The following is a 20,437-nucleotide window of genomic DNA, read 5'->3' on the forward strand; positions in this document are numbered from 1 at the left end:
GCTACTAGTTTTATAAGAGGTTGGGATGAATTTCATAATGTTATATGGAATTGGCTAAGAAGTAGAATGGATTCAGCCTATAACCACCCTATTCTCTTTATCATCCCATGGAGAGTCATGCCAGGGTCTGGGCATTTGTTGAATATTGTGTTTGTTCTAGTCAAACAGAGGGACCCCCTGTGGGTTTCCCTTTTTTTTAAAGGAGAGCCTTAGATGGACAGCAACCCTATTACATGTTAACAGAAGTAACATTTATGAATAATAGCTGTATTTTCTAAAACAAAAACAATTAATGGAAAGACTGGTACTGTTTTACACTTTTAAAAATTAATGTCAATAGTCTCTGGAAAAACTCCATTATATACTTGCAAAAGAATAAGAGTGAAAAAGGCAAATAACTTCTTGGTATTGTTTTGACCTTTTGAACCCCTTAAAAGCATCTCAGGACCTTTGGTGGAGGGAGTCCCCCATACCACTGTAAATTCTGTAATGTCAAGAGGCTCTATTGGCATTTCTGGGTGCTGTCCAGCATCTCAAACATCTGAGGAAGTAGACAGGTGTGATAGTCTAAGGGTTTCTACATTACACTAACTTGAAGCACCTTTATCAAGGGAGCAAGAGTTTATAATGGTGAAGAGGAAAGAAAGATCTTAGAACATTTGAAGGAAGAATTTAGGCTCCCAGGATGATGTGAGAAAGGGAGAAAGCCCACACTATCTGCTTTCTTTCAGGTCAAAGCCAAGTATTGAGGGCCTACTATGTGCCAAACCTCTGCTCTAGGGCCCAGGAGCAGAAAGGAACAAGAAAGAATTCACAGCCCCCAGGAGCGTACAAATTTCCAGTCAAGTATCAGTTTTACTCAAGATAAGTCCCAAAATAACAATAATAATTACAGAATCTCAAATTTGAACTAAGCTTTATGCTTTTCAAAGCACTTTCATAAATTACTTCACCTGATTCCCTCTTCCTTAAGATTCTTAATTATTTAAATTCTGGTTTTTACGAAGTCTTGTCTTTTCTTTTTTTCTTTAAAAAAAGAAACCATCAGTCCCCAAGCAGAATACATTGCTTAGTTTAATTATCTTTGAGGAGCCAATTAAGCCGACTAGGCTATAAAATAAAAGCATGAGGATGGAATTTCGCTCATCCTTTTGCTCAACTAAAAGAGTAAAGACTCTTTTCATTTTGGTGGCAACAACAGCTTTAGCGAATTAGAACAACCCGAACCTACCAGAAAGAATGAGAGTAAACCATTCAGCTAACCCCAATGACCAGGGGGGAGGGGGAGCGGGGAGCTGGCAAATCCCCTACTCACCGAAATGGGCCCCTTTTGTGTGATTTCCTGCGGAGGCAGCACTCATGGCTGCTATATATACAGCAGCGGTCCCCTAGTCCCACACAGCACCGAGCGAACATCTACTGCTCACTCTCTCCAAAATGGGAAAGGTAAGTGCTGGGTACCTGAAGCTCCACCTTTACCCTTTGGCAGCATCTTCGGAGAGGGCGAATAGCCTCATGCTCCCACATCTTCCATTTACAGATCACCTTCTACGAGGACCGGGGCTTCCAGGGCCGCTGCTATGAGTGCAGCAGCGACTGCCCCAACCTGCAGACCTACTTCAGCCGCTGCAACTCCATCCGGGTGGACAGCGGCTGCTGGATGCTGTACGAGCGCCCCAACTACCAGGGCCACCAGTACTTCCTGCGGCGCGGCGACTACCCCGACTACCAGCAGTGGATGGGCTTCAGCGACTCCATCCGCTCCTGCCGCCTCATTCCTCAGGTGAGTGTGGTTCTCTCTTTGTCTTCGTTCTCTTTGGAAAGGAGCGTCATTAAAAAATGTCATTCTTCAACCAAATTGTTCCAACTAGAGAGTAGAAAGTGGAAATGAGCCTAATAATGCAGTCCATTCTAGAAGGATGTCTTGCATGGGAAGCTGTTTTTCAGGAAATCTGTTTTTTTTTTTTTTAATTACACGTTCCAAAATTTTATATTTTAAATGTAATCAAACATTAAAAGACCAAAGTCTAAGAAAAAGCAGAACACAGAGGAAACTGAGTTTGCAATCTGTTCAAGATATAATTTCTTAAAGTGGTGATTCTAAGCCATATCAACTCAGACATCTAATATAACAAAGTGTAGAAATACAGTTTGGGTCTGCTTAATTGATAAAAGTACTTCTGCTTGCTTTGGCTTGCTTTTCTTTTAATTATCTTCTTGGAGAATAACAGGCCTCTGTCTTCTGGTTTCTATAATAATTTCATGGTCAGCACCTATCATCCGTTCACTTTGAGGTATAAATTAGTGGAAAGGCCAAATCCAAAACCTTAGTTTGAGATTTAATATTTTCTAGAAAGTGATTGCATAGTTCTTAGAAGAATGGAATGTGGAAGGCAGGGGATATAGTGTCATCCAAACAGAGCTGCTGAGGGAAATGGGTAAGTAAAGGGTAGGAGGCCAGAAAGGAAGCTGAAGAGTCAAAAAGGCTGAAATCTGAACCGAAATTGAGATTATGAAAACAGCCAAAGAAAGCGTGCTATCGTAATTAATTACAAAAGCTTCATGCTGTTATGTTCCGTGGTGTCCATGAACACTTAAACATCATGTTTACAGAAAATACTTAAATGTTGATTCCTTTTTAATAAGAATAATATACTAAGTGAGACTGGGCTCTCATTTTTCTTCTTTGAGAGGGACTTTCTCTAATAAAATTTATTTTATTTTAGGCAAATCTTAATTCCCAAGGACAGAAACTGGTGGTAGCAGTTGAAGGGCTGTTGAGTTCTTTTCCTCGCTTTATCCATAAACCATTACACTCACCAGAAGTGGGTGATCAGGAGCCAAGAACGCTTTTTAACTCTGCAACATGTCTGTCCTGGAAGCAAGCTTGGACTCTGAGAACTTCGGGGCAGCTGTGGCCAGGGAGGTGCAGGAGCTAGAACTTTAATTTCTCTCTTTTTGTGTTCATTTACTTTTTCTTTTCTGTTTACCACCCCAGCACTCTGGCACCTACAGAATGAGGATCTATGAGAGAGATGACTTCAGAGGACAAATGTCAGAGATCACAGATGATTGTCTCTCTCTTCAAGACCGCTTCCACCTCAATGAAATCCACTCCCTCAATGTGCTGGAGGGCTGCTGGGTTCTTTACGAGATGCCCAGCTACCGGGGAAGGCAGTACCTCCTGAGACCAGGAGAGTACAGAAGATATCTCGACTGGGGGGCTATGAATGCCAAAGTTGGTTCTTTTAGACGTGTCATGGATTTTTACTGAAGTATTCATATTCTCTAGTTTTCTCCTTTAGAATCTAATAAAATATCGTAGCTTGTGTTTCTGGCACTAATAGAGTCCTGTCTTTCTTTCACTCTACTAAGGATTCCTATGCAATAATGGCATTTGGCCAAAATAATGACATGTTTTCAAGAGGGGGAAACAATGTCTTATAAGGGAAATAAAGTAGGAGGTATTATTGCCAGCATTCTTTTAAATATTAAACCATGTGAACACAAAGAAAAGTTCAATTCAATTGGGCCAAAGCCGTTTGTGGTTGGTCTCACAAGGCTATTTCTGCAGCTACAATAACAAATTAGTATTTATTGAGACACTCCAGCTATCCTTCCAGGTTATCCCCACCATCTTCCTTAGATAGTCCAAATCTTAACTGATGAAGAAAGTCTACACTCTTATTCTAGTTCCGTAAACAAATAAACGGGTCCCACTCAACTATTCCACTCTAGACTCTTACTCTAGTTCCGTAAACAAATAAACGGGTCCCACTCAACTATTCCACTCCGATCCTATTGTCCTGTCGTGTTCCTTTTCTCCCAATTGCATTTCTAATATCCCATTCCTCCATGAGATTTCTAGTCCAAATATAATTCACTGTCAGCTTGCTTTACATGCTTTGTAGAATTTCAGGATTTTCACCAAAAACACAGGCACACAGGGAAATTCGGTCTCTTGTCATTTTAATAGAAAATAAGTATTATGACATAATACACAGAAAATAATACTAAGTGTAAAATAAGGAATTGAAATTCGCTGGAGAAGTTTGATTGTATGTTCGTTTCTTTTATTTTTAAAGAATGGATTAAAGTCCATTAATAAAAATTTATAATATAATAAATTAAAGAAATTAAAAATAGGTGAATGAGAGAATTGGGTCAAAGGGTAAACAAGAGTAAGAGAAAGAGAGATGGAGCCAGGAGTAAAGCTCGAGTCCAAGTTTATCTACAAGGCAGTTTGCTAGTTATAGGTAGAACCAGATTTGGATCCAGCAGCCAAGGCAGAAAGGGAAACAAGATCAGTTCCACGAGTCATAGAATTCGTAAGACAAATAACTGCATTATTCAAGACAAACTTAACGATCCCTAGTACTGAAACCTAAAGGAAAATTTTCTTATAGGTCCTGCTAAAGAGGGTACTGAGTAAATATTGAATATAGTTCTTAGGACCATTCCTCAATGAAGCTGATGGCATCAACTCAAAATTTATCTGAAGTAGCCCATCCTTTGAAATTCTAATGAAATGACTCAAATCCCATTTACACACACACACACACACACACACACACACACACACACACACACACTGTCTTTTGTAATTCTAGAGAGATCATTGAATGGTTTGTACTTTTCCGGTCACCATCTACTCTGATCTCCTACCTTGTCACTGGGTGGATCATCTTGTCTTCCCAGGTGTGTCTCCTCCCTGCTCTCATACATCATACTGACCCAGATGGTAGAGAATAGTTCCTTTTCCTATAACCCCTGAACCATTTCTCACATAAAGCATTAATGTGTGCAGCCAGCTTTCTTATAGTGGTTCTCTGGGAGAAAGACAAGTGTAGATCATCATAGTACAATAGTGTCAAATTTAATAGTCGATGGCCCCAGTCTGCAGGCTTCATCATGCCTTTGGTTGCCTGGTCTTCTTTCCCTTTTGTGCTCATCTCTCCTTTGTTCTTAGCTGTAACCACATGGTTGTTCAGTTTCATAGAGTCTCTGCCCATCTCATGCCCTCGAGGTATCCAAATTTACCACCCAAGTGGCTAAAAAATACAGCAAGCATATAATTTGCCTCTTAAACTGAGTCATTTTGAGAGAGAAAGGGTGTACTATATAAGGTTTATGTTGGGGCAAAAGGCACGAATCGAGACTGTTCTAGGCAAACTGGAGCATGTGGTTTGGCTACTTATAAAAGTTCCTTCCCTGGAAAAGAGTCACATTTTTAAATTATTTGGCATTCATTGTTCCTAAATCCCACTTCTTTAACCTTTAAACTCCCAACACTAGGGCTGGCTTCCTAGGGACATTAACCAGAATCCTCTGTTTTTAAATATTAATATATCAAACATGAATTAGAAAGCAAAAGTTTCTCGGAGTGCTGAATTTTATACTATTTTCCTAGTAGGCATACTATCACAGACTTCAGACATGGAAATTATCCTGATATACCTGAATTGGAAGCTCGCTAAATTAGAGACCCTAAATCTCATTGATCAAATTTTTCTTCTTGGAAAATTGGTTCTTTCCATTCCCGGGGCAATGACAAAGAATGGTATCCTTCCTTTAATTCCAAATAAAGAGAAAGTCAGTAGTGGTGAGTGGAAGCTGGGGGGCGGGGGGAGGGGGAAGGGGATTGTGTCCCTACTACCTCCTAATTCTATTCTCCCTCCTTCTCTCTTCTCTCCCTCTTCTCTCTAATGTAAACACTGGGACCTCAGAGAGGTAAAAGGATCTGAGGTAAAAGCAGCCTCCAAGAGCAGAATGGGAGAAGGGATCCTAGCAACCTTATCGCCATTAAGATATACCAACAATTTGGGATGACTCAGTGTCAGTCTATGTATCCTACACACATCAGTGTTTTCTGGAAATTCTAGCTTGTAATACTAAGTCCAGATTTTAAGTCTTTTCTTCCCTTTCTCCCTCTTTTCTTCCTTTTAATCTACAATGATTTCTGGTCTATCTAACCTTATACAGGGCTCGCCAAGCAAAGGACCTGAAGTAGCAGCTATTCCATAAAGGAGTGCCAAGAACTATTGTTTTATGTTGTACCTTCAGAGGGTTCTCCTTCTCATGGGGTCCCTCTCCATTTGTTCTGGCATGCTGCCACAGGGTTAAGTCTTGATATTACTATGGTCTTATTCCTTTGTCTCCATACTGTAGAAATTCAAATTTTCTTCTTTGTCATTTTGTCAAAGCAAAAATGACCATCACAACCACCTGTTGCTTAAACAAGAAAAAAATGTATTGTTTTTAACACAAAAATCAATTCGTTCCAAGAAGAACGCCATAGGAGTTAAGCAACGGTGACTCGATGATTGCTCTGTCTTCTTGTCATTTGTTAAAGGGTCATCAAAGACAAAGTGAGAAAGGGAACCAGAGGCTGGTGCTGTGATGGTGATCTTTGGTCTTTACCCAGTCTCTTTGTTTGGGATAGTTTGGTCTTCATGGCTGCCAATCAAATGAGCTCTGCTCATTTAACCGAGTGCGTATATGATAAGATGCTACATTAATTACTAGGAAGCAGGAAGGTGAGTCGTAAGGCCCACTTCTGGCTGGACCTCAGATACTACAAAACTCTGGAATTGGCTGTTGCTATTGTAATATTCATTTGACAGCTCAGAAGACATAGTAATTAAAATTACCGAGGAATTCCTGGGGACAGCACAACATTCCTGTTTTCTCTCTTTTGCTTCCTCATCTTCTCTGTTATAAAGGCCCATTAACATCAAATGCAGGGTGCTTGTGTCGTTCTACACATTGAAAGTTGAAAACGCTGAACTTTGATGAAAGTGTGTATGCCAGCATTTGCTGAGCATTTGAAATCAGTCCCGTGGACTATTACAATAATGAATTTCAGACTAGGGAGTAACGTTTATATCCCCCAGGCATTTACTGAGTAACTTCAACATGCCAATTTATTTTGCCAGTTGTGAGAATACAAAAATAAAGATGGAATAATCACTGCTCTCATGAGGCTTTTCTCATTTATTTCAAGGAACCGATATCTAAATGAAAGAATTAGAAAATGATAATTACCATTATGGTGGTATGAACAAGATGATTGGGGATGATTAGGCAGTATTAAATTCAGCCTTGAATATAAAGAATGGCTAAAGAAAATAGTTACAGAGGAATTGACACTTGAGCTGATTCTTGAAGAAAGAGTAAAATTTCTCTGGGTGACAAATATGGAACTGGTGTCTCAATTCAAAGGATCAACATATTCAAGGATCAAAACATGAAAAGTATGAAAATAACTTTGTGCATTTGGGAAACTACAAGTAGTTCAGTGTGATCAGACAGAAAGTCTGGGGACAGACAGAGGATGTCAGGTCTGGTGTGCCATGCTAAGGAACCGGTACTTGATTCTGGAGGCAAGGGGAATCAGCCAAGTAGTTCAAGCAGGTGAGCAGCTATCTTAGTGTTGTCTGCTATTCCAAAAATACTGTAGACTGGATGACATAAGCAGCGAGCATTTGTTTCTCACAATTCTGGGGACTGAGAAGTCCAAGATCAGGGCCCGCGTCATGGTTTCCAGACATCATTTTTGTATCCTCACCTGCCAAACAGAGAGAGGAAGCAAGCCGTCCCACGTCTCTTTTTATAAGGACACTAATCCCTCATGAGAGCTCCACCCTCATGACCTAGTTACCTCCCAAAGGCCCCATCTCCTTTGGGGGTTAGGGTTTCAACATTATATTGAGGATTAGAGTTTCGACGTATGAACTTTGAGGGAATAAAGACATTCTGTCTATAGCAGCTGGCATGACTTGATTCTGATCACCCTGGCATCCCAGCAGAGTTCAGTTTGGAGGAAGGCAACACTGAACAGGGTTAAGTTCAGTCCAGCTGAGATATAATGAGACTCTAAGTAAGGCAGCTACAGCCAGGGGCAGGGGGTGGGTTGTGGAAGAGAGGAAGACAGGGGCCAGGAAAGACAACAAGAAAGATCTGAAAACAGGTGAGAGAAATATAAAGACTGTACTATTCTGAGACGAGACTAAAGTTTAGTAATAGGCATTTTCTCATCGCTATTTTTTTTCCTTTCTAACAGTACTATTATTTAAAGGGCTGATACCTCTGCTTTGAATCTCCTGTCATGTGCATATGAAACTATAGAGCAAAGAAGAGAGTATGTCTGCCTGTGTGGTTAAAGAAAATGTTAGTATACTTGCTAATAAAATATTACCTTGGGGCAGCTAAAATGTGTTTTCTTTCTTGAAGAAGGAGAAGGAGGAGGAAGTGGAGGAGGAGGAGGAGGAAGAGGAGGAGGAGGAGGAGGAGGAGGAGGAGGAGGAGGAAGCATGGGCTGCCTCAGTAAGAGTGTTAGAAAGAATCTATTATAGGATTTGTACTTTGGTTGGGAGATTTGGGGAAATGTCTAGAAAAAGAGGGGTTCGCTCTAAATTAGATGTTGTCAGAAAGCAGGGGTAATTTTATAATTGGATAGCTCAATAAATCTATTCACAGGGAGGGGAGCCTAGAACAAGAATAAAGCTGCGGTTGATTTGTTTTATAAAGTAGCAGTTAATCATTTTAGATGAAAGGGGGATAGTGCTTGGTATCTCATGGGTGGCACGCTGACTTTGTTTTTGCCTATGATTAGACAAAATTGCTAAGTGCCCTTTTTTGTCTTGTTTCATCGTGATCTCAGAGTAACCTTGCCTGAAGTTGGTATTCTATGAAGTTGTTTATGTCTAATAGGGAATAACATGGCTGAGCTCTGAGTGTCTGGCCAGCTTTTAAATGTCAGAGGCCTTTCTTTCTTTCTTTCTTTCTTTCTTTCTTTCTTTCTTTCTTTCTTTCTTTCTTTCTTTTTTCTTTTCTTTAGTTCTTTTTCATTCAACATATTATATCCCATGAGATAAGTACTATGAAGCAACTCATGCTCTGTGAGGTTATGTGGCTTGGTGAGCTCATGCAGCTACTAAGTGGACATTCTCAGTCCCTGAGGCTTTGCTGCCTTCCCCAGCCCTGGAAATGGGGAAGCGATCTGTAAAGAAATAAAATTCTCAGTCTTGGACACAATAACCATAGAATACTTTTGTTGGTTCCTCACAAGTTGACTATCAGTGGCTGATTTCTTATATACACACCAAAGAGGAAGTTAGCAGTTATAAGTTAAAGCATCTGGTCAACACTGTCAAAACTAGCAAAGATCAGAACCCAGATTTGTGCCCTTCACTAGACTGGCAAGTCATGTAAAGCAAGAAATCTTAAGTTAGAGTGGCCTCTGTCGTCAAGGAAAATTAGTGCCGTGGCATTCTATTTCCTGACAGCCTCTCTGGAATTCTGAGGCACTGTTATAAAGGCATAGGTTTTCCCCAGAAAATATATGGGGCATAACTGAATTATATGTAGAGACATGCACTTCAGGTCAAAAGTTCAGACTGATGTGCTGATAAATTTAGAAAACACTAAGAATCCAAATAAAAGCAACTGTAGGGACTCATCTAGGATACATACAGGACAGCATTAGAATATACCAGAGAATGAGGGCAAACTCCACCGGCATTTCCACTGAATGGAGCATGTAAAAGCGATCCATGAAATCCCCTTACTCACCCCGCGGGCCCCTTTTGTGTTGTTCCTGCCAACGCAGCAGCCGGCCTGCTATATAGATCCGCCGCCCTGCCGGCCTTATCCACTGAACTCACTTCATCCGTGTCAACCAGCCATGGGAAAGGTGAGCAGAACACAAGTTAAATAAAAATAAAAATAAAAATAAATGCCTGCATACAAGTTCTACTGGGAGCAAAGGGTTTAATTTGGAATTATTCTTCTCACTTGCAGATCACCTTCTACGAGGACCGGGGCTTCCAGGGCCGCTGCTATGAGTGCAGCAGCGACTGCCCCAACCTGCAGACCTACTTCAGCCGCTGCAACTCCATCCGGGTGGACAGCGGCTGCTGGATGCTGTACGAGCGCCCCAACTACCAGGGCCACCAGTACTTCCTGCGGCGCGGCGACTACCCCGACTACCAGCAGTGGATGGGCTTCAGCGACTCCATCCGCTCCTGCTGTCTCATCCCCCAAGTGAGTGAGGCCTGACCATGCTGCCTGAGTGTCCTCACAGTGTGACTGCTGGGGCTTAGACTGAGGGAGGTTTTCCTTTAAAAACACCTAAGTGTTAAGTGGGCTTTAGACACCTGCCTAAGACAGGATAGATATCCACACGAAAACAACAGAGAATCTGGGGAAGAATCCACTTAGAGGAAGTTTTATTTTCAAATGTTGCTGCCATTAGATCAATGGAAGGTTGTAACACATATGATATCGTAGTGGATTATAAAACAAAACTCGCAAATGGGAGGCTGGTTGAGCATAAGAAAGTGGTATTTCTAACAAATTAATTTTTACCCATAGTAAAGACATTGACGATGAACAAATTAGCTAAGTCCCACTGTAGACTAGTAAAAAGCGAAAATTCTATTGTTAATCTAAGCTACCCAAAGGTAATATTTAACTTTGGAAAAGGTAGTTGTCCTTAATTTAGGAAACCAATTGAATTCTGGCTCCGAGTGACTATTTAAACTAATGTTAGCTGAAGGATGTGATTTTTAAAATCCTACTTCAGTGGTAAATTTTTATAAATATAAATTTGGGAGATAATACTCATATTGAAAGAATATTAGTCAAATATTTTACATTTCCCCCAAACACCAGTTTGAGTTAACGCTTAAGGAATTAAAGAATTAGGAATTAGAAAACAAGATGAGTACTTGATGGATTCTAACCTAGACTTTGAACCTCTTAAAAATTATGTGTCCTAGATAAGAATTGGAAAAGGAGCATGCAACTATTTGTTAAATGCTAGTACGACACAGATCGATATACAGCATTCACAGCAATCTTAGAGTCTCAGTTATTACATGGACAATCCCATGCCCCAGCCAACCAAGTTCATCTGTTGTTTGGTTGTTTCTTCTGCTCCTTCTCTCTGTGGACCGAGCAGACGGCCTCCCACAGGCTGCGGCTGTATGAGAGAGAGGACCACAAAGGCCTCATGATGGAGCTGAGTGAGGACTGCTCCTGCATCCAGGACCGCTTTCACCTGAGTGAGGTCCGCTCCTTGCACGTGCTGGAGGGCTGCTGGGTCCTCTACGAGTTGCCCAACTACCGGGGGCGGCAGTACCTGCTGAGGCCCCAGGAGTACAGACGCTACCATGACTGGGGGGCTGTGGATGCTAAGGCTGGCTCTTTGCGGAGAGTGGTGGATTTATACTAAAATAGGTTCACACTACCATTTTCTCAATTTGGAACCTAATAAAGTATTTAGTCTGTATTGTTGGCAATTGCTGGCTTCTGTTTTTCTTTCGTCGTGTGCCAATTAATTCACCTGTAAATGCTCCCTGGTAAAGGTTGAAGGGTGAATAAGTGTGGAAGGGTCTATTCTAGAAGAGCTTCAAGGTAAAACGAGACTTGCGCAAGCCTCAGAAGTGGGGGTATAGGGAGGAGGTAGTCTTTCTGAGAAAGAAAGGCAGAAACGGGAGAGGGTGACTGGTGAGAAGGGAGGCATTCAGCTCAGGGCCTTGAGGAACAATATTCCAGGAGTTTCCTTCTGATTCAAAAGGTGACTGGAGGCCACAGAGGGTCACAGATGAATGCTGAAGAGAAGCCCACTTGGAAAAAAGCTTGATTAAGACTATATAAGGAATTGTAATTTTGTTTACTTTCAAGCACTGTATTATGTAACTAATGCCAGGGGTGCCTTTTGCCATTGCCAAACTTTTGGACTCAGTTTAAAGAAGACCTTCCTCTCTGTTCTAAAACAGCTTGTGTCTGGGGTGCACCTCTTGGCCAATGCAGCCACTGAGCCAAACACTGCATGAAGGACAGAAACCGCATGGCTAAACATGGCACCCAGCTAATACAAATAAATTGATGAGATGCACATTAATATTTTAAATAAATACGCATGATATAGTGTACTTTAAACATAAAAATTCCTTTACTACAAAAAGACTGGCTCAAATTTAAAGGCACATTTGAAGAAAGCCATAATTTCCAGAGCCCTTTGATTGAAGTAAAATCTGCTTGCTCACAAGCAAAGCCCTGCACATTAAAAAAAAAAAGTCTTAAATGTATAGCATAATGACTTGGCTTACATATAAGAAATATTAATGTGAAGGTGAAAATTATTAGCTTGAAACAATCACCTTATATGAAGCCTGTTGTTTATAATACCTGTAGAAAAAACTGAGGTTAAGTTGAATTAAATAACATGCCCAGGGTTCCACCATTAGTAAGAGGCAAGGATGAGACTATAGCTCAGGTTTGTCTGATGTTCCTAACTGCTATGCTCTCCCTAACGTGGGAGAGTTCTATGGAGGAATAATTTCTGAAGTAACTCTAGGATCTAATTTTGAAGCATTAAAACAAACAGAATGTCTCCCCCATCCCCGCCAAAAAACTGTTCGCCATATTTTTCATATTCTTTACATCAAGTGGTTCTCAATATTTTAGATTTCCCAGACTAATCTGCTTTAAATAGGGATCAACATAGGATCACCAATTTTAATTTTGCCAAGCAAGGACATTTAAAATTAAAAACAAAACAACAAAAAAGGTAAAACTAACCACTATCTATTTGCACATTTCATAAAAGAAAAAAACATTTACAAAAGGACATTTTCACCCCAAAACACACAAGTTCCTAATAAAGAATGGTTCAGAGTAAGAAAGAATGCTTGGGAACTTCGATGTATAGTTGTTGTTGTTGTTGTTGTTACTGTTGTTGTTTTTCATTTGGCAAAAACTGATAGAGACTGAGTAGAGTTTAAAAACTCTTCTTTGAGGTTGCCACTCAACGCCTTAGGGGCCCAGGGAGATGATGTAAATAAGTGAAACCATCTTTTTTAAGACAACAAGGACTAATGGGGAGTGCGGTGAACTGTGGCAAGTGTGAATCAACCCAAAGCATTACAAAAAAAAAAAAAAAAATGCCTGAACACTGTGCCAACCAAATAAATCACACCTCCAGATCCACAGCCTTCAGGGTTGCCAGTTGTCATTTCCATGCTGCTGTGAAAACTGGAGAGAGCCACTAATAGGGCAATAGGGCACCTGTTCCTTATCTCTGTTCTCCCTCTGAAGCCAGGCCCCATCAGTCGCTGCAGGCAACTTGCACAGAGCTCTGCCTCTGTGCTACAGGGGTTAGGATTCTCAGGTCTTATTTCACCTAATCGCACTAAGTACAGTGTGGAACTTAGGTCTGAAACACATTTGTCACTTCCAAAATTTTCTGTAGAGGACTGAAATCAAGCCATTTTTTTTTTTGGCCCAAGCCATTCGCTTTTCAGGTCTGTGAGAAGTACAGGATTTTTCCCTTGTTTCTTCCCCCAGGCTGAAATAAAGCCTCTTCTCCACCTAGTTAATGAAAACAAAACAAAAACAAAAACAAAAAAAACAAAAAAAAACAAAAACCAAAAAACAAAAAAACAAAGCAAAACCAAAAACAAAAAGCCCACGCCGGAAGTTCCTTGTTTTGGTCCTTTAGATGTATGCTAAATTTCAGTTGTCATAGCATGTCAGCTGAGGTGGTGACCCCCGCAGACCTACCCGCCACGCTCCCCAAGGTGCTCTCTGGGACTCTTAGCATTCTCCTCATAGAACCAGCTCTGAGCAGACTTGGTGATTTTAAAATTTATTTTTAAAATTATTCTTATTTTCTTTTAATTTTAATTAAAATGATGATTTTTATTTTTTAGATTCTGGCTGCTTATTTTCCACTATGGACACATGAGTAACTTTGAAACATATGCCTTTACACAGTGAATAACAATAACTGAAATCATTATATTTTACAAAGCTGGTATTTAATTCAAAAGTATAGACTTACAAAGATTTATCACCCAAAGTCAAAACAAAGTATTTCCACAAGACAACACAGGACTGTGAATAATTCTTTGAACATGAAAGAGGCTAAAGTCATAGGTCATCTTCCACTCCAGTGCTCTTTCCAGTCCATCAAATTATTCACTTCCAGGCCGATAAATACTTTCTAAAGTCTTCCTAGAGTCCTAGATATTTATTCCTCTCTTTCCCTACACTATTTCAACCAGAGCTCCTCTTTATCTTCATGTAATCTATCTCCTGAGTCAATAGCTTTGTGTGCTCTTGTTCCCCAGAGAACAAAGATATCTCTAGATCAATCAGAAGGGGGTTGTTAAATTTTTGGTTTTATTTATAATAACCTAAGAGGCCATCTGGTTTTGTGTTTTAAATATATTACTTTTTCTTATTTCTTTAAACTTAGAAATGTCAATGTTAGTTCTTTCTGAGATTAAACATCTTAAAACTATTCTTCCTTTTGAATCTCAATTAGCCAAGAAAAAAACAACTAATTCTTAGCCTACTTTTAAGCATGACTGCAACAAAATCAAAATTGAACCAAGTACTGAAGATCTGTGCTTGCTGGGTTTTTTTTCCTTTTTTTTTTTTTTTTTTTTTTTAACCATATTTAAAGCTTGAAATTCTGTGAACATCCTTGGTAAACATTCCAATTTCTTATACCCTTGAATGAGGAAGTTCCCTCATAGGACTAATCTGAAATTTTCACATTCAGCTAGGGTCATTTTCTTCTATGAACAATTAGCATTCAATAAGTAATATGATAGTTCTTACAGTTTATTTTATATTTACCATATTAAGATCCTTTCTATTTTGCTCCCCCACTTAACACTTTTTTTTGTATTTCCCCAACCTATACAAATGAAAGTCTAGAGTATATATAAAATGGCTGAATTTCTATCTCTATTATTAAATAGACAATGTCCCAAATGACTTTTTTTAAAACTGTCTCAATAGCATCAACCAGTGATAGCAACTCGAATACTCCAGAGAGAATGGGACCAAACCCCACAATGAGCCCCGTGGACTATGACAGCAAAGAGAAAAAAGAGAACACGAAAATCCCCTCCTCACCCCGCGGGCCCCTTTTGTGTTGTTCCTGCCAACGCAGCAGCCGGCCTGCTATATAGACCCGCCGCCCTGCGGGCGCATCCACTGAACTCGCTTCATCCGTGTCGACCAGCCATGGGGAAGGTGAGCCCCGCGCCCAGGCCGGGAGGGGCCCGGGCCGCCGGGGGCGGGGGCCGGGCCTCTGAGCGTCTCCTTGCCTCCCTTGCAGATCACCTTCTACGAGGACCGCGGCTTCCAGGGCCGCCACTACGAGTGCAGCAGCGACCACTCCAACCTGCAGCCCTACTTCAGCCGCTGCAACTCGGTGCGCGTGGACAGCGGCTGCTGGATGCTGTACGAGCAGCCCAACTACTCGGGCTGCCAGTACTTCCTGCGGCGCGGCGACTACCCCGACTACCAGCAGTGGATGGGCCTCAGCGACTCGGTCCGCTCCTGCCGCCTCATCCCCCACGTGAGTCCAGTTCCATATCAGAAATGGGCCCTAGGGGCACAATGGATAGTTTCAAGGCAAAGGTTAAACATTTGGAGTAGGGATCGCTCAGAATAATTGAGAGTTTGGACAAAAGATAAGCTATGGTAGATTAGTTCAATATAGTTCCCCCTGAACAAAAAGCGAGGTTTACCCAGGTACCAATTAATCAAAAAATATTTATTGAGCAAGAATGTGTTGGCTGCCCTGGTGAGATATGACAGAGTTCTGTCTGGGCATCGTTTACAATGGAGTTGTAGGAAAACCCCTAATGTCTAATAGAGGAGTAATGAAGTGCTAGAATGCGTGGTAGTTCCTGAGCACACAGGAATCAAAAAGGAAACCTTTACAGAGGTAATTTTTTTAAAGGCTTCCTCCCTTTTTTGAATATTTTAGTTTTCTCCAACCTATACAAATAAAAGTACTTTCTTTCAATGGTAATCAACACAGAGAGATTTCACACATGGGCCACATATATTTTATTAATGTTTTAAAAACACTAATTTTTTTTAAAAATTAGTCTTTGGGCTTACTGATCCCCCCACACACACCATTTTCCCTCGTTCTATGTATAAATTATTAAATAAGGATTGATTATTGCCTGAGAGACTTAAGCCATTTACCTTTGCATTCAATAGAAATATCCAAGCCATTGGTGATTTTTTCCAAGATTTATTTTAAACTCAGTGCAGGGTCATTCATTTCATAAACTGGCTTTAGTATTCAAGTACACATGCTTGAAAAATTAAAAATATTTTTTCAAAATGGCAAAAATAGTGAAAAGTAGTTAAAGATTTGGATTTCTCCGTGGTATGGTATACTGGTTAATATGGTTAGGATGGTTAGTAGTTTGTCTTGGGAAATAGCTGAATATTTTAAAGAGTGAGATTTCCTTCTTAATTCATTCAATCACACTTTATTATTTTGAAACGGTACCCAATTACCACCTTTGAAAATGGAGAATGTATAAATATTCAAAATTCATTAATTTTTACCACGTATTTCAAAATGGCTTGAGCTGGTCTCCACACAACGAGACTGCAGGAATATGTTGGAGTCGTTTCATGGTTTGCTTTTCCCCTCTTGCCATCCTGGGATGAGCCAGGCTGGCTCCCACCGGATCAGACTCTACGAGAGGGAAGACTACAGAGGCCAGATGGTGGAGTTCACGGAGGACTGCTCCTCTCTTCAGGACCGCTTCCACTCCAATGAAATTTACTCCCTCAATGTTCTGGAGGGCTCCTGGGTCCTCTACGAGATGCCCAACTACCGGGGGCGGCAGTACCTGCTGAGGCCGGGGGACTACAGGCGGTACCATGACTGGGGGGCCACAAGTGCCAGAGTGGGCTCTTTGAGGAGAGTCATGGATTTCTATTGAAATAAGTTCTTCATCATTTCTCAGTCTGGAAACTAATAAAATATTTTCTGTGTGTTTCTGGCACTGATTTGCTTGTATTTTTCCTTTATCTTACTCTTATTTTTTTTTATTTACACATATATGCACACGCAATGCAAGCGGAACCCAAGATGTGTGATCAATAGGTAACAAAAAAAGTTCTCATAATAGAAATATGCCTTCGTATTAAGCAGAACTTTACAGTTTGCAAAAAACACTTTCATAATACATTATCTCGTTCAGTTCTCTGGCCTTTAAACAAGTTGCTGCTTCAAATCAGATTATCAGAGACCTGTTCAGTCAGTTTATCTCTGAGGAGTGAGGATCTGAAAGCTGAGATTCAAAGATAGCATAATCCACTCTTTAAATCACAGATTCTGAGGCTGGGTTCCGCCACAGTTCTCAAAAGATGTTTGAATCCCCTAAATTATATGCAAAGTCAAGTTCACAAATCTCTAGCAGACTCCCTTGGTGCTGAGGTGGTCACATGAAACTCTGGACATTGAATTGTAAGTAGAGGAGTGCTGATTGGGAGGAAAAAGAGATGGCTCTGGAAAAACTGTTGCATTTATGATGAAATGGAGTGGCTGCTTCTGATGCTGCAATTCCCTCTTATTCCAGATATTTTATACCCGAGAGGTGACAAGGATGAAGGAAACACCACAGTCTCAGAACTGCTGGCCTCAATGTGGTCAAGCCCCCATACCAGTGTCTATTACTCAGGGCTCTCCAGAGAAACAGAACCAAGGGGAGATGTATCTAGATATAGATGAAGATATTTATTACAGAAATTGGCTCATGTAATTATGGCGGCCAAGAGGTTCTACAACCTATAGCTGGAGAACCAGGAAAACCATTGGTATAATTTAGTCTGAATCCAAAGGACTGGAAATCAGGAGCTCCATTTCTGAAGGTAGAAGATGGATGTTTCAGTTGAAGCAGAAAGAGCAAATTCCTCCTTCCTTCACGTTTTTGTTCTATTCAGGCCCTCAGCAGATTGGATGATACATTGGTGAAGGCGATCTTCTCAGTCTAAGATTTCACATGCTACTCTCTCCAGGAAAAATTCTTACAGCCACACCCAGAAATGATGGTTTACCAGCTATCTGGGAATCCCTTATCCCAATCAAGTTGGCACATAAAATTAACCAACACACAATGCCAGCGATCTTTTACCTTCAGACTTCTTGCAATAGGAGTAAAATAAGCACACATATGTTTATGCCACACTAATTGGGTATTCTGTTATTTGTAGTTCAACTCACATTTCTAGCTGATATATAGTATATGTGAATTTTTCTTAGGCTATTGTTTAAAATTTTATTCAGAGTCTCAAAAATAATTCCTAATGGAAAATGTGAAGAAGGAGAAGGAACAGGAGGAGGGGAAGGAAGGAAGGAAGGAAGGAAGGAAGGAAGGAAGGAAGGAAGGAAGGAAGGAAGGAAGGAAGGAAAGAGAGGTAAGGAAGAAGGGAAGAAGAGAGGGAGAGAGAGATGGAGGGAGGGAGGAAGGGAGGGAAGAGGGCAAGAAGAAAGAAAACTACTATAGAACAACAAAGTCATATATATGATGTTTAACATATTTTAGATCTAGAGAGCATCTAACCTAGATAACTCATTTTATGTAAAGGAAAACTAAGTCCGATACTAATGTCAAATAGTTAATATTAGAGATGGCATTGGAACCCAGAGCTCACAGCTCAGAGATCAGAGCTTTTCTATTGTTAAATCAGGAAGACTCTTGTCAAAGTAATGACAGCACTAGTTTACAGATTCTTGCTGGGAGGTCATTGCAAACAACCAACCAAGAATTAAATTAAATACATAAGATAATTTAGAGTTGTGTTCTCTCTCTGTATATATGCACACACTCACACACAGTTATATATATTAATATAACCATCTACATAAACTCTGTGTGTGTGTGTGTGTGTGTGTGTGTTAGAAGACTATATGTATAAGGTTATAGGGAAGCAGGACACTATAATACTTATGTCGATTCTTCTCTTACCTCTTGTTCTGTCTTACTTATGCTCTCCTTGCTAAGGTTTAAGAAAAGAAAAATGATGACTGTTTACATGCTCAGAGACTGATCTGGTCATGTCATTTCCCTGATTAAACCTTCCATGTTTCCGCCCTGCCCACAGGGGAAAATTCCACTTCTTTTAAGAACCTGCCCCTTCCCTGTCTACTTCACCTCCTGTTACTTGACCCCAGTTGCCCTTTACTCCCACCTCACTTTAGTCCTCCTAGCACACCAAGCGCACATGATATGTGTGCCTTTGCTCACATCTTTTCCTCGCCTGGGTCATTCTTCCCCACCTTCTTCCTTGTGAGCTGCTCATCCTCCAAAGTTTGATCAAAATTCACTCTAATTGTTGGCCAAAAAGAATTTAAATCAGTTAAGATACGTTAGAGTGGAAGTGGCAGAAAGCCCCTACCAAACAGACAAGCAGTATGGAAATCTATTAGCTCAAATAGAAGGAAGTCCTAGAAGGCACTGGATTTAGGAATGGTTGATTGAGTATCTAAACAGTATCACCAGGGCCCCAAGATTTTTCTGTCTGCCTTCACATCTGCATCGGCCTGAATCTGGTGTCCCTGGTAACCATAGGGTAGCCGCTAGTTGCAAATGGGGCAATATACAAGGCAGCTTGGGTGAAGGAAAGCACACAACAATCTTTGCCTACAGGACAAGTGTATCCAGAGCACAAATCCCCAAGATTAAAGAGGACCTTGAAATATTATCAGGTTTCTGGGTGTAAGCTTTGAGATGTGAGGAAATTAGAATGAAATAAATAAAAGAAGAAAGAGTGAGGGAGCCCAACAAGGGAAAAATACCAATAGAAAAAAAAAATGTTTAAATGTTAATTATTCTTTTTATTCTCATTATAAAGAGTACTGTAAGAAATTTAAAATCAACTATTAAATGCTTTTTAATTCCTTTTTAGTCCCTAAGACACACTTTATTTTAATGTTTTCTTACAACCACAGTACAATTATCAAAATTAAGAAGTAATATTGATAAAATATTGATTTTCTTCCTCAATGCTCATGGAAGATGTTTTAAATTGTGTGAAAACTTACGTACATAAAACGTATCATTCTAACCATTTTTAAGTGTACAACGCAGCACATTCACATTGCTGTGCAAACATCAGCACTACCCATCTCCAGAGCTTTTTCATCATCCCAAACTCTATGCCCATTAAACAACAATCTCCCATTCGCACCTTCCCCCATCCTCTGGTCACCACCATTCTACTTTCTGTATTCATGAATCTTACTATTCTAAACACCTCAAATAAACAGAATTATACAATATTTGTCCTTCTGTGTCTGGCTTGTTTTTAAGGTTTATCTCTGTTGTGACATTTATCAAAACCTCATTCCTTTCTAAGGCTGAATAATCTTCCATTCTGTGCGTATACCACATTTTGTTTGTCCGTTCACCTCTCAACTGGCATTTGGATTGTTTTCACCTTTTTAGCTATTATAAGTAATGCTGCTATAAATATTGGTGTACAAACATCTGTTGGAGTTTGTGCTTTCAATTTTTTCAGGTTTATGTCTAGAAGTAGAATTGCTGGATTACGTAATTAGATGTTTGATTTTTTGAGGAACTATCATACAGCGTTCCAC

At 40.3% G+C, this 20,437-nt stretch overlaps 3 protein-coding genes across 5 annotated transcripts; all 3 read left to right on the forward strand.

Annotated features, from left to right (window-relative positions):
- The first annotated feature begins 1,402 nt into the window (after positions 1 to 1,402).
- LOC107505161 (gamma-crystallin B) lies at positions 1,403 to 3,340 on the forward strand. 2 transcript variants are annotated; one of them, XM_016135032.2, is made up of 3 exons: positions 1,403 to 1,446; positions 1,541 to 1,783; positions 2,999 to 3,340. In XM_016135032.2, the coding sequence occupies exons 1-3, from the start codon at positions 1,438 to 1,440 to the stop codon at positions 3,272 to 3,274; spliced, it is 528 nt and encodes a 175-aa protein (XP_015990518.2). In that variant the 5' UTR covers positions 1,403 to 1,437; the 3' UTR covers positions 3,275 to 3,340. The 2 variants fall into 2 exon arrangements, with proteins under 2 accessions (XP_015990518.2, XP_036093293.1); XM_036237400.1 differs by having other exon boundaries at positions 1,438 to 1,446; positions 1,541 to 1,789; positions 2,999 to 3,274.
- Positions 3,341 to 9,532: 6,192 nt separating this feature from the next.
- CRYGC (crystallin gamma C) lies at positions 9,533 to 11,303 on the forward strand. 2 transcript variants are annotated; one of them, XM_016135004.2, is made up of 3 exons: positions 9,533 to 9,694; positions 9,802 to 10,044; positions 10,964 to 11,303. In XM_016135004.2, the coding sequence occupies exons 1-3, from the start codon at positions 9,533 to 9,535 to the stop codon at positions 11,234 to 11,236; spliced, it is 678 nt and encodes a 225-aa protein (XP_015990490.2). In that variant the 3' UTR covers positions 11,237 to 11,303. The 2 variants fall into 2 exon arrangements, with proteins under 2 accessions (XP_015990490.2, XP_015990489.2); XM_016135003.2 differs by having other exon boundaries at positions 9,686 to 9,694; positions 10,961 to 11,236.
- A 3,727-nt stretch (positions 11,304 to 15,030) lies between these two features.
- LOC107505146 (gamma-crystallin D) lies at positions 15,031 to 16,841 on the forward strand. Its single transcript, XM_016135001.2, has 3 exons — positions 15,031 to 15,054; positions 15,140 to 15,382; positions 16,506 to 16,841. The coding sequence occupies exons 1-3, from the start codon at positions 15,046 to 15,048 to the stop codon at positions 16,776 to 16,778; spliced, it is 525 nt and encodes a 174-aa protein (XP_015990487.2). The 5' UTR covers positions 15,031 to 15,045; the 3' UTR covers positions 16,779 to 16,841.
- Positions 16,842 to 20,437: the final 3,596 nt, after the last annotated feature.

The sequence above is a fragment of the Rousettus aegyptiacus genome, unplaced genomic scaffold, assembly GCF_014176215.1.
Source record: "Rousettus aegyptiacus isolate mRouAeg1 unplaced genomic scaffold, mRouAeg1.p scaffold_m13_p_2, whole genome shotgun sequence".
NCBI classification, from domain to species: Eukaryota; Metazoa; Chordata; class Mammalia; order Chiroptera; family Pteropodidae; genus Rousettus; species Rousettus aegyptiacus.

Excerpts from the sequence above, each read along its gene's own strand:
- LOC107505161 (XM_036237400.1), top strand. Across the intron at positions 1,790-2,998 it reads GCCTCATTCCTCAGGTGAGT|CACTCTGGCACCTACAGAAT; the intron begins GTGGTTCTCTCT and ends TTACCACCCCAG.
- CRYGC (XM_016135004.2), top strand. The coding sequence starts at position 9,533 with ATGGAGCATGTAAAAGCGATCCATGAAATCCCCTTACTCACCCCGCGG. Across the intron at positions 9,695-9,801 it reads GTCAACCAGCCATGGGAAAG|ATCACCTTCTACGAGGACCG; the intron begins GTGAGCAGAACA and ends TCTCACTTGCAG. Across the intron at positions 10,045-10,963 it reads CCTGCTGTCTCATCCCCCAA|ACGGCCTCCCACAGGCTGCG; the intron begins GTGAGTGAGGCC and ends TGGACCGAGCAG.
- LOC107505146 (XM_016135001.2), top strand. Across the intron at positions 15,383-16,505 it reads CCTGCCGCCTCATCCCCCAC|GCTGGCTCCCACCGGATCAG; the intron begins GTGAGTCCAGTT and ends GGGATGAGCCAG.